General features: G+C 34.7%; 2 protein-coding genes across 4 annotated transcripts in view; one reads left to right on the forward strand and one right to left on the reverse strand.

The window, feature by feature from the left end:
- Positions 1–4,516: 4,516 nt before the first annotated feature.
- On the forward strand, positions 4,517–8,012 carry LOC131144398 (interactor of constitutive active ROPs 1-like). Of its 2 annotated transcripts, none has more exons than XM_058093031.1 (3): positions 4,517–4,830; positions 6,031–6,139; positions 6,404–8,012. In XM_058093031.1, exon 3 carries the CDS (start codon positions 6,406–6,408, stop codon positions 7,651–7,653), a length of 1,248 nt encoding a protein of 415 aa, XP_057949014.1. In that variant the 5' UTR covers positions 4,517–4,830; positions 6,031–6,139; positions 6,404–6,405; the 3' UTR covers positions 7,654–8,012. The 2 variants fall into 2 exon arrangements, with proteins under 2 accessions (XP_057949014.1, XP_057949013.1); XM_058093030.1 differs by having other exon boundaries at positions 4,533–4,850.
- Positions 8,013–12,057: 4,045 nt separating this feature from the next.
- LOC131144591 (uncharacterized) overlaps positions 12,058–16,980 on the reverse strand; it is a 45,796-nt gene continuing 40,873 nt past the window's right edge. The window contains exons 8-9 of one of the 2 annotated variants that reach the window (XM_058093316.1): positions 12,395–12,640; positions 12,058–12,312 (exon numbers count right to left, since the gene is read on the reverse strand). In XM_058093316.1, coding sequence (XP_057949299.1) covers positions 12,411–12,640 — 230 coding nt within the window. In that variant the 3' untranslated portion in view covers positions 12,058–12,312; positions 12,395–12,410. Of the gene's footprint in view, positions 12,641–16,980 lie in introns of both variants that reach the window. The other variant, XM_058093315.1, reaches the window with a different exon arrangement.

Below are 16,980 nucleotides of genomic sequence, written 5' to 3' on the forward strand. Positions count from 1 at the left end.
CAAAACCCCTAAATAGAGAACCGAGTTCCAAAACCTACAAATCACAGTATAGAATATACTCACAAGACTGTTTTCTACAAAACTACCGGATTAGAATTGAAAACTGAGCCTTAACTCGTTTTTACGCTGAGACCCGAAAATAATTGGTATCCTTCAGTCATTTTGTGCTATATGATCATTCTATCTCTTTGACTTGATGATTTGAGTAGTTCAATACTAAACTGTTTGAGATGCTAGATGTAAATTGTTGAACATTATTTTATTGAACTCAAATAGGTCACTTAAGTACATGTTTATTTTGGGAAATGCTCTATTTTCAAATGACAAGCTGTAGAACTTTTCAAAAATTTTCCCAAATTACTTCTTATATCTAAATGACTGTTACTCATTGTTTGCCCAAATTATTTATAATTCTCTATTTTTAACCCTTTTTGCTGTTGCCAAAAGGGGAAGAAGAGGCAAAATTGGGTACATTAGGTACATTAGTTAATTTAATTAGTTAATTTAATTGAGCTTCTGGGGGAGCCTTTTTTGGTTGTACCCACTTTTGCATAGAGTATTTGTCATTATAAAAAAAGGGGAGATTGTTGACCTAATTGGTTATATCCCATTTTGATAGTGGCAAATACACTTAGTACTGATGTTTGCACTAAGGCATACATGCAGGTTCACTCTACGCATGAAATTGAAAAGGATGCTATATCATGATGGTGTATAGTGATATTATAGAAGACTGAAGAATATTGTACCTTTTTTGTAATTGTGTTTTTATATTCTTCATTCTGGGTTGTAATTAATTATGGACTGTACCCTTATATGGCCTGTAATAATCTACATCATGCATGGTAGGACAATATGCTCAAAATGACTTTAGATAGACCTGAGGTTCCCACACTTAGTACACTAAGTCCATTATACTTTACATGTTATTAAGGGTTAAATTTAAATCAAAGAATGGACCTTAGGTTAAAATCATGAGGCTTCGGGCAACCGAACCTGGTAAGTCAAATTGCTTCGGTCGACCGAACCGTGGACTGGTCAAAAAGTTGACCTAGATTCGGGCGACCAAACTCAAAATGACTTGAGTGTCCACGATCGACCAAACCTATACCTTGTACTTTTCCATCATCTCCGAGCGCTTGAACTTACAGTTCATTTTACCCTCGAGCGACCAAACTTGGTGGGAAGCTAAACTATGGTTTAAATGACCGAACCTCAGACAGAATGGAAATCGCCTTTGGTCAACAAACCGAACCTAAATTTAGGCACCTGAACTTCAAAAATCACTTTTTATGTTGTGTCTGTTTGGGCGACCGAACCATAGGTCAGGCGACCGAAACTCTCAGGTTGTTTTAATTTTTACCTCAATTGATTAGGGTAAATCAGGGTTAATTTTTTTAATCAGTTTTAAAATAAGTTTAATAATACCCTATGTATTCCCAATGGTCATAATTTTGACCCTCCCTATTTATATGGGTTCATTTGAAAAAATAAAGAGAGATTAGCATACTTGATTAGCCAAAAATCCTCTGTTTTTCAAAGATCATATCTTTCACATACTAAGTTCATACACTTATTTTTTGCTATTCTTTTGAGAAATCCAAATTCCTAAGAGTGTTATTGAGTGATTCAAAGTTCTTAAACTCTCCTTGTTGTTGATTACTTTATTATTTTTCATAGAGAGTTTTTGCTAGGATTTTTCCCTCGATTTAATCAATAGATTTTTGTGTGGGAAAATCCTTATAGCTAGTGAGTCTTTGTATCTTGGTTGCAGGACTCATCAAGCTTGTGTGTTTTTGACTTGCAAAAATATTTTTCACAAGCATACATTTTTCAAATATCTCTTAAGCTATTATTTTGAGAAAAATCTTTTTTGAGATATTTTGAATATTCTTATTGAAACACTTTGAAACTTGTAGTGATTGATTTACATTGATTATTTGTTTCAAAGTTTGCTTGGATATACACTCTAAATCTTGACTGTATATTTACATTAGATTGAGTGTTTAACACACATTATTAAGCACTGAGCATATTTAGTATCATCTGTGCTTGCATTATTGCCTGGACTGTATTGTGGTACATATCTACTTGTTGAGAAGCATATTTCCGTGTACGCAAAATTTATATTGAATATTTGTTGTATTCTAGGCGTGGGCCTAAAGAGGGAGACTTGCCCTGGTAAAAGTCCCTGATTGGCTTGAACTCGGTTAGAAAAGTTAAGTGCACCATCCTGGTAAAGTGTCGTTGTAGGTTGAGGTCAACCTTGTTAATTGACCTGATTGTATTAAGTGCCGCTCCACTCGTGAAGTGAGCTTATAGTAGAATCTTTATGCTAGTGAGCCAAGGCGGGGACGTAGGCACTTTGGCCGAACCTTGATAGCATATCGTGTGTGCAATTTACATTTCTATAATTTATTTACCACACGTGTATGTTTTATTGTGAATGATTGGATTTATAATTGTATAAACAGATTCTAAGTTGCGTAATACTGTTGTTAGACTGGTTGACCTAGGAAAGAACTTTTAAATATCCATTTCACCCCCCTCTTGGGATTGTACCAAAGCTAACAAACATGCAAACACAAAACCCAAAATCTTTAAACTTGAATTGAAAATTACCCAAATTCCCCAATTAAGGTTCAATAGAGCTCTAATTGCCAAATCGAAACCCAATTAAACCTCAATTTTCTAGATCCTACTGCAATATATACTAGGATGGTAAACCTCAATAGTGATATTATACTAGCCTTCCAATTGACTACCTAGTAATTATATCAATGGACACACCACTATTGAATTATATTGTATGCGTTTGCATTCTATGATCTATTTGGTTTGCACATGTATGAAAATATCATATATGCCAAAAAAAAAAAAGAGTACTTCCTTATGCCGCTTATTTGTACTAGTGAAGAAGGATTGACTTATAATACATAATCTACATATAGATGGTGTAATCTTTCGATACTAGATTTGCTTGATGTGTAGTAATTCCCTCAGTAATATTCTAACACGATTTAAAATATATTTTCTTGCAGCATATTACATCTCTCACTTTCACATAATTGCATTAATCAATTTGTTAATAATTGTAGCATACCTTAGAATATGAATGAGATACTTGACCAACACTCTTGTGTGTAGATAGGCAAAGGCAAATGGTTATAGAAATTAAGTATGAATTTTTTTTGTAAAAAAATCAAATGAAAAAATTTATTGGTAAATAAATGTTGTGAGAAAGCTTTTTTCTCTTTTAGAAACTCATCTGTAATAAAATATCGAGGAAAATTAACCCTAAAGGATCTTCGGGCCCAGCATCAACAAAACATAGATGAGCTTTGCTCATAAACAAATGAACTTTGCCTACATTAATAGATGAGTTATGCTTATAAATAGATGAACCATGCTCATAATATTCATATTTTAACAATTGAGTTATGCTTATATATGCAATGAATTAGTTGTACTTATACCTGATAGATGAGTTTTTCTCATATAACTGCTTACTTGACAAATAAGTTTCACTTATATTTTTATAAATGAGCTATACCCGCATTTTTGACAGATGAGTCATATTCATAAATGACTAATAAATTTTGTTCATATAAGTAATAGATGAGCTTAACTAATAATGGTTACTTGTAAAGGGAAATATATTGTGAGAAAATAAATACTCCCAAACCTAAAAGTATCTTGTGAGGCTTACATAGGAGTTGAGAACAACTAATTTAGCATAAAATATTTACAATAAAAAGATGAAAGGACATCTCAATATGAAAGGAAATAATTCAATGCAATTAAGGACTTGTAACACTCTAATAAAATAGGGAAATGAAAACATATAACTCTTATAACTCATTCAAATTAAAGACACTACATCACGCTCCATGGTGCATGCTTAAGAAGATAAAGAACTACATCACGCTCCGTGCTCTATATTATAATTATAAAGTTTATAATCCGAATATTGACTTGAGTGTTGGAAAAGACATTCGAAGATTGTTAAGGGTCTCCCCAAATCTTTATTGTTTCCTTAATTGTTGATGATCATCACCATTGCAGATGTAGATATCATATCCAATTTTTTTTATGTCAATACTATACAATAATTCATAGTGAGATAGATATTAAACATGGAAGACATTAAAAGAAGAATTTAATTAATTGAATACAAGTAAGATATTTAAAAATAATTTATTTTTATACCTAAATTGTGTATTCCATAACAAGGATGTTGCTCTTGGGGCTAAAATAGGTATTACAGATACCCGATAAATATGAAAGTGTTCTTGAAACCAGTGAAGTGTTTGAAAACGGACAGACATGAGAAAAAGGTTGGACCCCCAAGACATAATAATAATAATAATATAATAAAATAAAATATTTTCTTCAAGATAACCCACCTGTCTCTTCCCCTCCTGTCCTACTCCTACATCCTCTCTCACGCACATTGCTCAACGGGTCTCATCACCGGCTTTAATTCAAACTTCAAACTTCAAATCTCTCTCTCTCTCTCTCTCTCTCTCTCTCTCTCTCTCTCTCTCTCTCTCTCTCTTGCCAGCATTTTTTGAGTTCTACCTCTTCGTTTCAAAAAGAGCTGCCAGCATGTACGTATATAACCACAATCAAGAAGCAACACGCAGGGTCCGAGCCAAACCACCATTTATCTTAGTTTCCATATATCTAGCTAATTAAGTCAGAGCTCAGTGTCTTCCCTTCTCTATTAATAATATTATGTTCGATCAGTGTAGAACTACAGTTAATTTCATTGGGATATTTACGCTTAATTATATCCCCACAGGAGATCATACTGTCTGATGCAATGAGGTGAGCCCCTACTTTTCTGGGTAAGTTCCATTTTCTTGATTGCTGTTCTCTGTTTATTTCTTTTATTCGTTTATTCTTGCTGTTCGTTTTCCGCATGGACGGACTCCTGCCATTTTTACTATGATTCTTGTTTTTCATTCTTGCAAGCTTTTCATGGCAAAACAAGTGCTGTTTCATGATTGTTTTCCCTCTCTCTCTCCCTCTCTCTAACTTTTATCTATATATATATATATATACATATATAATATATACATATATTATCAGTTTAGTGAAACTCAGAAGAGGGAATGGATTCGATTCTGTAAGATGAATGGGTGGGGCTTGGGGCTAGGGAGCCAACTACTCTTTCAATTAAGAATGTAGTGTACCTAGCCATAGCCATAGCGCAGGAGACAGTTTTATTATTTTAATCATATTTTTATAATAATAATAATAATAATATTATTATTATTATAGTTGAATCTCTTTATCTACCCTATTTTCCTTTGTTTTTTAAATTATATTTATATAAAGTATTTTAATTTTTATATTTATGTATACTCAATATATGAAATTCTATAAATAAACATATATAATTTTTGTAAATCGCGAAGTGGGTCAATGGCATATACACAGTAAAATGGACCGTAGCTGTTGGCATGTGCGTTTGTAATTAATAAAGGTTTTGAATGAAAAGTAGAAAGCGATGAGACGTTGCGAATTTGAAAATCGCACAGTGATACGGTGTGCTGTGGGGTTCCTAACTTTCTACTGTGTAGGTTGGGAGGACACGCGCACACAGCGACACACAGCCCCTTCTCCGTCCTTGCATTTCAAATCTGAGCTTGAGATCCTATATTATTTTATCGTTTGGCAATTAAAAACTTTGACAAGATTCACACGTGTAGCAAATCTATACTTTTTTGGACATTTTAAAAATTTATTGAGGTGTACGTACCATTTGATTTGGATTTGTTGTTACATAATAATAATAATAATAATAATAATAATAATAATAATAATAATTCATATGTACATATAATGTTAACAGTCGTTTCCCAGAAAATTGCCCCAACAAGCCCGCGGTGCCAGATTTTGTCATATTCTCCTTCACGAATCAATGCAATGCCTCTGTTTGGTTGTTTGTTTGTGTCATTTAATAATTATTAATTTAATGGGCACCCTCCACCCAAATCATATACTATTACGTACATGTTGCAGATTGCTATTAGGCTGTTAAGAGTGTTGACCAACAAAGATCTCATCGCCATTCAGCACTGTTCACCCTTCCATTTTAACTACTGCAAAAAAATCAAATTCCCAGATCAAGGTTCGTAGACAACTCCCTTCTTCCATTTAATTACCCTGCAAATTTATCTTTACTTCCATTCTTTCTTTTTTATAATACTAGAATGCAGTGTTTGGAGATATGAATTTAGGATTATTTTTAATTTAGATTTTGACAAATTTTAATATAAATTTATATAAAGGCATATGTGTATGATGATTCGAGACGGCCTTTTGTTGATGTTTGTTTTGGTTTTTGTTTGATTGAACAAATTAAATTAATTAACAGGGGGGGGGGGGGGGTCAGAAATGGGTCCTCAGAGTCGGACGCAGTGTCCTGGAGGTGGGACGACGTCGTCGTCGGTTCATCAGCAGCTCATCAGGACATCCTCCAGCTCCGACTCCGATCCGTCGGCCCAATATCGCCGGAGCTCCAAGTCCAAGGTGGCAGCGGCAGCAGCAGCTGGGCAGCTGCGCAGATCATCATCCCCAAGAGCGGTGCACTCCGACCCAATGAATCATCATCAGAAGATCAAACTGGGCACTCGCATTGCAGATTTAGAAACTCAGCTGGGGCAAGCCCAGAAAGAGCTCAAGTACCTTAAACTGCAGTTGGCTTCTGCCCAAGCTGCAAAGCAACAGGCTCAGCAGGAATTGCAAAAGAAACCCAAAACCAAAACCAAACCCAAGAAACCTGCTGCTGCTGCTCGAGATCCAGCAGCAGCAGTCAATATCAAACAGAAGCAGCTGCTTCACAACCATATGGATCCTCCTCCTGCGGAAACTGATGCGTTTGAAGTTCCAATGATGGAGGAGGAGGAGGAGAAAGCTTCGGTTGAGTCGACCAATGTAGCCGTGGGGCTTACCCAGTCACAATCGCAATCAACAGAAAACGGAGAAGAAGAAGAGACCACCAGCAAGCATGTTGAGGATGAACCATCATTCGTCAAAGATAATGATCATCTGGATTTGAACAAAAAGGAGGATGAGGATGAGATAGAGACGGTGAAAGTCAGTGTAGAAGAAGAGAAACAAGGGGGGAAGCTGGAAGATTTGTTGATGAGCGGAGAGAACGAGATAATTAGGGTGAAAAAGCAGGAGGAGAAAGAATTTGGATTGAGGTTGGGAAAAATGGAAGAAGAACTGAAGGCAAGCAGAGCAAATGAAGTAGGGCTGAAGGAGAAGCTGGAAGCGGCGGAAGGGGCGAGGGAGGCATTGGAAGCAGAGATGAAGAAGCTGAGAGTGCAGACGGAACAGTGGAGGAAAGCAGCTGATGCAGCCGCCGCGGTGCTTGCTGCCGATGGGAATGGGAATGTGAACGGGAGGAGGATTAACACTGCAGACAGGTGTACTGGTTCCATGGGTAATTATAAACAGCAGTTTGGAGGTGATCAATTTGAGGCGCCGCCAGTGGATGTGAACTGGTTTGCCGGTGGTGGTGGTGGTGGTGGTGCAGCCACTGATGATTTTGACGATGCATTATTTGGGAGTGGGAAGAGGAAGAGTTCTGGCATTAGAATGCTTGGGGAGCTGTGGAAGAAGAAGGGCCAGAAATAACTCTCTTGTGTAATGCTTTGAGAAGCTTTCTCACTGTTAAGTGTTAGGCTAAGTTAAATATGATGTGTTTTTATTTTTTTGATGGGGTGTGAAATGGTTGCTTACCCTTTCACCTGTTTTTTATTTTATTTTTGGATTGGCTGGGGGCATGCATATGTTGGCACAGGCTCATCTATTAAGTGTCTTGCTTGCTTGCACTCTCTCTTTAAATTTAAAATGGCGATGGAGAACCCCCTGGCCGGAATGGAATCAATCAGCTGTGGCAGCCCGATGTTGACGGTATGTGTTGCTTGCAGCGGTTCCATGAGGACTTTGTTTAGATTAGAGAAAGTAAATGAAAATAAGAAAGTATTTATCAATAATTTGTTCTAATTCTAATAAAATTAAAAGATTAAAAGAATCAATAATGTTAATTGTCTGAAAAATCAAAACTTTCATTTGATATATCTTTTTTTTTAATCTTTTTTCTTTCTTTGGGAACCGAAAACATGAAAAAAGCAAAACTCTTAATATACATACAACAACAACAACAACAAAAAAAATTAAGTCTCACTAGGTGAGTCTAATATATGAATCTTTTTCTGTCAATTTATGCTATCATGGATCTTCTTCTGTTTTTTTTACAAATTCAAGAATATTAAATCCTTAATCGCTATCTCCTTCTAAGTTATTTTAGGTATACACATACCCCTTCTATTACTTTCTACAATAACTAATTCACTCTTCCTCACTAATGCATAATGTGGCCTACGTTGCAAGTATTCATATTATCTGAGTCGACCCTCCCTTATCTTTTATAGAAGTTACACCTAACTTATAGCGCTATGTTCATTCCTTAATTTATCTTTTAATGTTATACCGCTCGTCCATCTAAGGCTCAAAGCAGATCATTGATGTACACCTATGCTGATTGATAATCCTCTAGTTTCTCCATCTATAGTCTTTACAGTAGTCATTACTTCATCATACATATCCTGAATAATATCAGTATACCTACTACATACACTTTTTTTTTTCTAAAACCCACCATAAAACTTCCCTAGGTATCTTATAATATGTTTTATGTAGGTTAACAAATACTATATGCAAGTCCCTCTTTTTTTTCCTAAATTTTTCCATTATTTTTCTTAAAAGATATATAGCTTCTATGGTAGATCTCTCCGACATAAAACCAAATTGATTTTTTGAGACCTTCGTTTCTAATCTAAATCTTTGTTCCACTACCCTTTCTCATAGTTTCATTGTATGACTCATAAGTTTAATTCCACGATAGTTATTATAATTTTGAATCACTCCTTTATTTTTGTATATAGGTATTAAAGTGTTTATTCTCTATTGTATTAAATAACTTAGTTAACCATATAATTCCATTATCACCTAAGCATTTCTAAACTTTAATTGGGGTGTAATCTGATCCTATATTTTTTCCATTTTTCATCTTTTTTAGTGCAAACTAACTTCGTTAACTTTAATTTTGCAAATAAATCTCATTTTTTTAGTCTTTTTCTCATTTGACAATCCTAACTTTAAGCCTTCAATTTGATTTTTATTAAATAACTTATTAAAGTAACTTCGTCATTTTTCTTTAATGTCTTCATCCTTAACCAAGACAATATCATTCTCACTTTTTATACATTTTACATTTCCTAAGTCCTTACTCTTCCTTTCTCTAGTTTTAATAAGTTTAAATATATCTTTTTCCCCTTCTTTTGTATCTAATCTATCACACAAACTATTAAATGATTTATATTTAACTTCATTAACAACCTTTTTTCTGCATCTTTTCTCGCCTCCTTATACTTGTCAAAGTTATCCATGTTTCTACATTTTTACCATATTTTATACCAAATTCTTTTTCTTTACAGTTTTTTAAGTCCATTTGAATCAAAGATTATATTTCAAGAAAAAAAAATAGAATAAAAAAAAAAAACTAGTTTCTATACATTTTCTCTTTAAACACTATTGGAAACAAAAATTTACACTAAGTAAAAAATATTTTAACAAAAAAAAAAAAAATTATTGACCTTATAAGGCTTAAAATCTTATTTTAATAATAACAAACAAGAGAAACTTAACATATTTGGTTGAGTGGTGATATTTCAGGATTGAGTATAGGACAAAGTTTTAAAAAAAAAAAATGGAAAGCTCAAAGAATCACAAAGTCTTATTCACATAAAGAAAAGATTCCAAAAGAAAGCTCAAAGTAACTTCAATATGAGCAGAATATGAGGACACTTAAAGTTGACTTAGAGTTCAAGTCAAAAGGATCATAAAGTGAAATACCATGAAAGACTTGAAGAAAAGAGTTTTAAGCTTTAGGATCATGATGTAAGTACTTCCTTTTTGAATATCATATGAAATAATTTTGAAGCCCTTCTAGGGTTAAATATTAACTTAGAGACCTTATTTCAAAATCCGAAAAATGTTTTATAACAAATCAAAGCAAGAGAGCGAGGTTATAACAAATCCTAACAAGAAGTTATATAAAGGTCTAGATGGCACATATAGGAATAGCTCCCTTTAGAGAGAGTCAATCCTCAACTAGACTTTCCATCCTTTATGGTTTAAATTATACATTTTGGAAACAAATGATGAGAATTTATCTTCAAACAATGGATTGGAAGGCTTAAAAGATTGTCACACATGGTGACCTAATTCCTACTAAAACCGTAGATGGTAAAGAAGTACCTAAAGAAGAAACGGACTTAACCGACATTGATTATAAGATGATGCAAGTAAACTCTAGTACCATGAATGCACTAGATTGTACCTTAGATATTAATGAATTTAGTAGGGTCATGGCATGTAAATCAACCAAAAAGATTTGGGACAAATTAGAAGTTACTTATGAAGGAACCATTGATATTAGAGATAGTAGAATAGACATGCTCACAAGCAAGTATGAAGCTTTCAAGATGAACCCGGATGAAACTATAACAAATATGTATACAAGGTTCGCACATATTATAAACTCTCAATGCATTTAAAAAAACATATTCAATCTATGAGATGATCCGGAAAATACTTAGAAGACTTCGTCCAATATGAGAACCTAAAGTTACAACAATTACGAAAAGAAGAAACCTCAAAAATACATCCCTAGATGAACTCATAAGATCCCTTCTTACATATGAAATGTCTATGAATGAAAGAAGTGAAAAATTTAAAACCCAAGAATCAATTGCTTTTAAAACTTCAAACAAAAACTTTAGTAATGAAGATGAAGATGAAATGGATGAGGATGAACTAGTCTTTATATCTAAGAAACTTGCAAAAATCCTTAGAAGAAAGAATAAACTTAAATGAAAATTCTGAAACTCAAAAACAGAATCAAATGAAGAAGAAACCAATGAAAAGAAATCAAAAAATAAAATCCTCACACGTTATAATTGTAAGAAAGATGGACACAAAATCGAACTGCCCACTTCTCATGAAAGATTCCAAAAAGAAAAAAAAAAAAAAAAAAAGGCAATGAAGGTCACTACATAGGACAATCTAAGTACTAGTAATTCAGAAAATGAATTATTCAAAATTCATAAGATCTTAGTCAAAGTAACTGAACAATATACTTCATTGAAAAATAAGAATGAAAGCATAATAAAGGAGTTTGAATCCCTTAACTTGTCGAAGGAGAGAAAAATTTGAAAATCAAGAAATTAAAAATAATGAAAAGATGATGAAAGATATAGAAGATTTAAGATTCCAAACTTCTATGGAAATTGACAAAGAAATATATTTCTGAATTAGAAAATAAAATTACTAAAATATCTCAAAACCAAGAAAAGGGTAAAAATGTAGAAAATTTTGAAATAAATAATTTTAAGAAGAAAAATGAGGATCAAATCAAAATCATTTACAATTTTACTTGGATTTTAAAGAATATATTTAAATAAAGAAAGTATAAGGTTTAATGGAGTGGAGAATACATAAAGTATCCAAAGACTGCCAGCACCTCCCTCTCTCTCTCTCTCTCTCTCTCTCTCTCTCTCTCTCTCTCTCTCTCTCTCTCTCTCTCTCTCTTTCTCTCTCTCTCTCTCTCTCTCTCTGTATATATATATAATCTTTCCTCAATGACCAAACATGAAAAATTAAATTTATCCATCATTTCCTCGGTGTTTTCCAAGTTCCATCAAACACTTAATTCAACCAGTCCTTTTATAAATGTTGTGATGCTTAGGCATGATTTTACCTTCAGATATGCCACATTACTGCTATTTTTTGACACCATTTAACTTCTAGATATAGGTATAGGTAAGGCGGCATATGAAGGCCTCCAAACCTCTTGTCAAAATAAAAATAATTTCTGCATATATTTTTCTCGAAAAAAAAAAGTGTGGTTAGGTAGCATTTCGAAATGCAGCTGAAGAGCTGATGCAATTTTGGCTGGTGCAGTGAAAAAGCATGTGACAGCAAGCGAAGAAACCTTTCAGAAATATTTTAAGAGAACAAAATAAAACCGCACAAATTGGTGAAGCTTCAACCATACTAGAAGGTTGTCTGGACTAGTTAGCAGCTCGCCTGCATTCCTCGAGAAAACTTTAGCATATTCATACATTTCCAGACAGCATCTGTGATAAGTCACAACTCCAATGTTCCATTTTTGTCTTGGCGCTGATCTCCATCCAGGATGCTTACTGCCTGCCGAATCTGCCTGGATCACTGGGGCAAAGGTTTTTTCAAAAACTGACATTAAATGAATTCTCTGGGACATCATAAAAAGATTCAATGTTCATATACAAACTTTAATATACTGCCCACTAATCATCTTCGTCACTTTCATAATTTTGGAACAACGCCTCCAGTCCACTGCTTGGCCTCTTATTTGGGTGCTCTTCCTCTTGCTTGCTCTCTTTTGTTTGTGTCGAACAATTACTGCCGGTAGCCAGTAATGGTTTCTTAACAGAAATTGTAACTGATGACGATTTGAAAATAAGTTTACCATCACTGAGAGCTCCTGGACCGTCTTGATTTTCAGTAAACAACCAACCTAACACAAATTTAGTATCCATAAGAGTGTTATCTAATTCCATGATCTCAAAAGCATAATAATTCAAGTGTAATCTGATTCCATGATCTCAGAAGCATAATAATTCAAGACAACAATAGAAAAACTAGTTAAGGCGCATCTGCTTTCTATTTTAGCACAACATGATTTTGAGAAAACAAACAAACAAAAGAATAAAGAAACTTTTGGCCCCAAATGTGAAATAAATGACTCCATAAAGCTTACCATACAAGCCTAATCACTTCCCTGTACTTCACTTTAATAGAGCAATGCTCAGCTGGGTTGCTACATGCTGCAGCCTGTCCACCTCCACCACCCCCCCCCCCCTCCCTCTCCCCCCACCCAAAATATAATTTAAAGCCCTCATTTTTCACATATTCTTCAAATTGAGCATACCGTTGATGTAAAACAATGCATGGGGCTGATAATATCCTCCATACATGGAACGGAATTCTACTTTTTAACAAGATCCCAACGCAATAAGGTTTGGCTTCAATAGATGCACATAATTTCCTGAATAAAATATATATTATATATAAACACAAGAAAATATTACACAGCCTATTTAACCTAATTTCAAATAGCAAATCAAGCTGCTAGACCATTCAAGCACGCCTACCAAAACAATGTCTAAGAAAGATGAACCTTGCCCTATTGTTCACTTCCAATTTTGTCCGGGGTTGATTTGATTTCTCAATTAATTGAAAGATAATGCACAATAAATGGCTAAAAAATAATTAATTGTAATTTCTCTACCTTTCCTTAGACCCTTGCAATTGCAATTCAAGCTTGGACTAAGCTGTAGCATCCAATTTTACATTTTTAAGATTCAATTGCCTTTTTCTTATCACATATGGGGTTATCTCTAACTTGGTTAGGGATTTCTCCTTATGTAGGGCAAGTTTGTGTCCAAGCACCCTTGTAGTACAAAAAAAGGACTTCCTTGATTCTTAAGGGTATTTTTGGAGAAGTTGGATTAGGGCAACACCCTAGCTTCCAAAAAGTCAATAAAAAAGAAGCTCAAAGCTCGAGATCCCACAGACACTACAGAGGGACAGAGAGAGGCAGAGGGAGAAGAAAGAGAGCGGATTACGTGTTCAAGATTTGAGGAGGCTCACATTCAAGCTTGGGAGGAGCGCACATTCAACAGAGGATTGAACATTCAAGGAGGGAAGAGAAGGAAGAAAGCTTATTTCTCTTGGTTATTCTTCGTGCTCTTAGGGTTTTCTCTTTGGATTCTAGTTCTTGGAAGAAAGATAAACAAGGTATGATTTTGATCTCTCCCTCACATTCTTATATCTCTTAGCATGTTGTTCTAAATAATCAGTATCAAAGTACAAACATAATATATTCTTGAATGTGGATGTGCTTTGGTGTTAAGTTAGCTTATATTTCTTCAAAGTCATGTTAAAGTTGGGAGTCTTTCTTCTGTGTGTGCACTTAAACCCCAATCTTTGTTACATGGTTCAGTTAGTTCTGAGCTTTATTGCATGGCTATGCTAAAATCATGATCTTCATACCATACACCTGTCAAATTTAGAATTTTGTATTTGTATGGAAATTGTGGTCGGAATATTATGTTTTATGTTAAAGCAGCAATATTCATTAAAAACCTAAAATACTCTCATGCTTTGTTTGAAGTTGAGATTGTGCTTTTCAAGCACCATGCTTGATGTTACTGCTCTGTTGGATCATTGAAAATTCAGAAGAAAAGACGCAAAAAGAAAGAAAGAAATAAAGAAAGATAGAAGAAAGCAAAGGAGAAGGAGAAGCAAAAGGAGGAGAAGCAGCAAAAGAAGCAGGAGGAGGAGGTGGAGGAGAAGAAGCAGCAGCAGAAGAAGAAGAAGAAGAAGAAGAAAAAGAAGAAAAAGCAGAAGCAGAAGCAGAAGCAGGAGGAGGAGGAGGAGAGGGTGATAACAATGGCAAATCCCTGAAGAGAACGGTGGAGCATGGCAGAATGGCAGCTGTTACAAGACATACAAAGGTGACTGGAGGCTCCTCACGTGGCATTTTCTAGCAATATGCGTCGGCAGTGGCTAATAAGGTCTTTGAAGGGCAAGGCAGGCCAATGGCTATCTAGTAGAGCTGGTGGAAGGTGGAGGATGGCGCTGCAAGTGCTTGTTCTGGTGGGAACCGTAGCACACCAAAGATGAATAGCAGCATTGGAGGGGAGAATGCTTAGATGGATGAGTGGTATAACATAGAAAGATAAATTAAGGAATGAACATATTTGTGGTAAGTTAGGTGTAGCTCCTATAGAAAATAAGATAAGAAAGGGACAACTCAAATGGTATGAACACTTGCAACGTAGGCCACATAGTGCACCTGTGAGGAAGAGTGACTTAGTTACTGTGGGGGGTAGTAGAAGGGGTAGGGGTAGACCTAAAATAACTTGGGAAGAGATAATGAGTAAGGATTTAATATCCTTGAATCTATCAAAAGAAATGGCCCATGATCGCATAAATTGGCGGAAAAGGATTCATATAGTCAACCCCACTTGGTGGGACTAAGGTTTGGTTTTGTTGTTATTGTTGTTGTTAGACCAGCCTACACCCAGTTCATGCAAGGCTGGCAGATTCTCTCCATTTTTTAATTTTATTTAATTATTTTAGCCTATTTCTTTTAAAATCCATTTGAAATTATAAAAAATACACAAAAAAAATTCTCAAAAATACATGAAAATACCAAAAAACAAATCTAGCTTTATTCAGAGCGTCTACTGGGCAATTTTTCATATTATTATTATTATTATTTTCCTACTTTTATTTCTTTCAAATAAAAAAAACTAAAAAATATTTTATTTTTTTTCTTATTACTTAAGTTTGTATTTAATTAATATTATTAATAGGACCATTATTTTATTTATTAGCTTCAAATTTTGCTAAGAAAATGATGAAAAGTATATAAAAATTCAAAAAAGTTATAGAAAATTCTTTAAAAAATTCCTAGTTATTTACTCAGGTTTCTAGGGTCCTTAGGGTGCCTTGTGGTGTGTTTTCATCAAGAATTGATTACATGAGTCCAAAAGAATTTTTAAAAATTAAAATATCAAAAATCAAAAATAGAAGAAAGGGGACCTCTCATGTAAGCCTTGACTTCATTTAGGTTTACAATTTTAGGGAATTTTGAGCATCTTATTCATTTGAAATTGTTCTAATTGAATATGCATTTCCATATGGTATGTGATTTCACATGCAAGTGCTTCTGGCTGTGGCATCAATGAGTTGATTTGTTCGTTTTGCATTCTATATTGGCATATGATATGCTTAGAGTTCCTTGAATTCATGTCCATATGAATGAATCATCTTGTTGAGCCCTTAAAAAACACTAATTTAACAATCCAATGATGGATGCCTTAGGAGGGGCACACTAGGCACTAGCACTCTCTAATGGTTTCTTGAGGTGAGAGAAGCCTTGTATTCCATATCAAACCACCATTAGGATGAAAGGCAGACCAATATTAAATAGAATGGTAATAGAAAGTTAAATTAAAGGACAATTAATGTGGATTAGTGATTGTACTTAGCTTAATAGGTACCGTTCGTGGAACAAGTGTAGAGGCGCCAGCTGTTGCTCCATCCTCGCAGGGGTAGAGAACCTGTCACTATCTCGGCTGTGTTACCATAGGCTTTGCAGAAGTCGGAATAGAAAAGGACTCATCTTAGGGTGGGTACTACTTAAACGCATTCAGCAGTTATCCACTTTGCACTTGGCTACCCAGCGTTTACCGTGGGCACAATAACTAGTACACCAAAGGTGCGTCCTTCTCCGTCCTCTCGTAGTTGGGAAAGGTCCTCTCAATGCTCTAATGCCCACACCAGATATGGACCAAACTGTCTCGCGACGTTCTGAACCCAGCTCACGTACTACTTTAATGGGCAAACAGCCCAACCCTTGGAACATACTGACCCCCTCACATAACTATATTCCAAAACTTGACTTTGATTCCCAGACCTTTGACTATTGGTTCCTTGGACCCTAGGTGTAGCTAGTTAACAAATTAATTGAAAGTAATTTTTAGGTATTCTAATCTCACCTAACATAAAATAGGTTAGCGGTGATTCCACTAGTACAAATTTTGACCCATTTCTCAACCCCATTCAAATTTCTCATATTAAGTTCACCATCTGTATTAAGGCAGCTCAAAGAGTCACCTCAGCAGGCGATGGCCCTCCGGCACGTTGCAACAATTATAATATAATCAACAAGTTTCTATTCTAGAACAAGTTTCCTATCCTAGAACACCAAAAATTAAGAAAATCATATTTATTAATTCAAGCTACATAACTAGCTAGTCATGCTTAATTGAAATTGGGACCTTG

Source organism: Malania oleifera, chromosome 12 (genome assembly GCF_029873635.1).
Source record: "Malania oleifera isolate guangnan ecotype guangnan chromosome 12, ASM2987363v1, whole genome shotgun sequence".
Taxonomy (NCBI): domain Eukaryota; kingdom Viridiplantae; phylum Streptophyta; class Magnoliopsida; order Santalales; family Ximeniaceae; genus Malania; species Malania oleifera.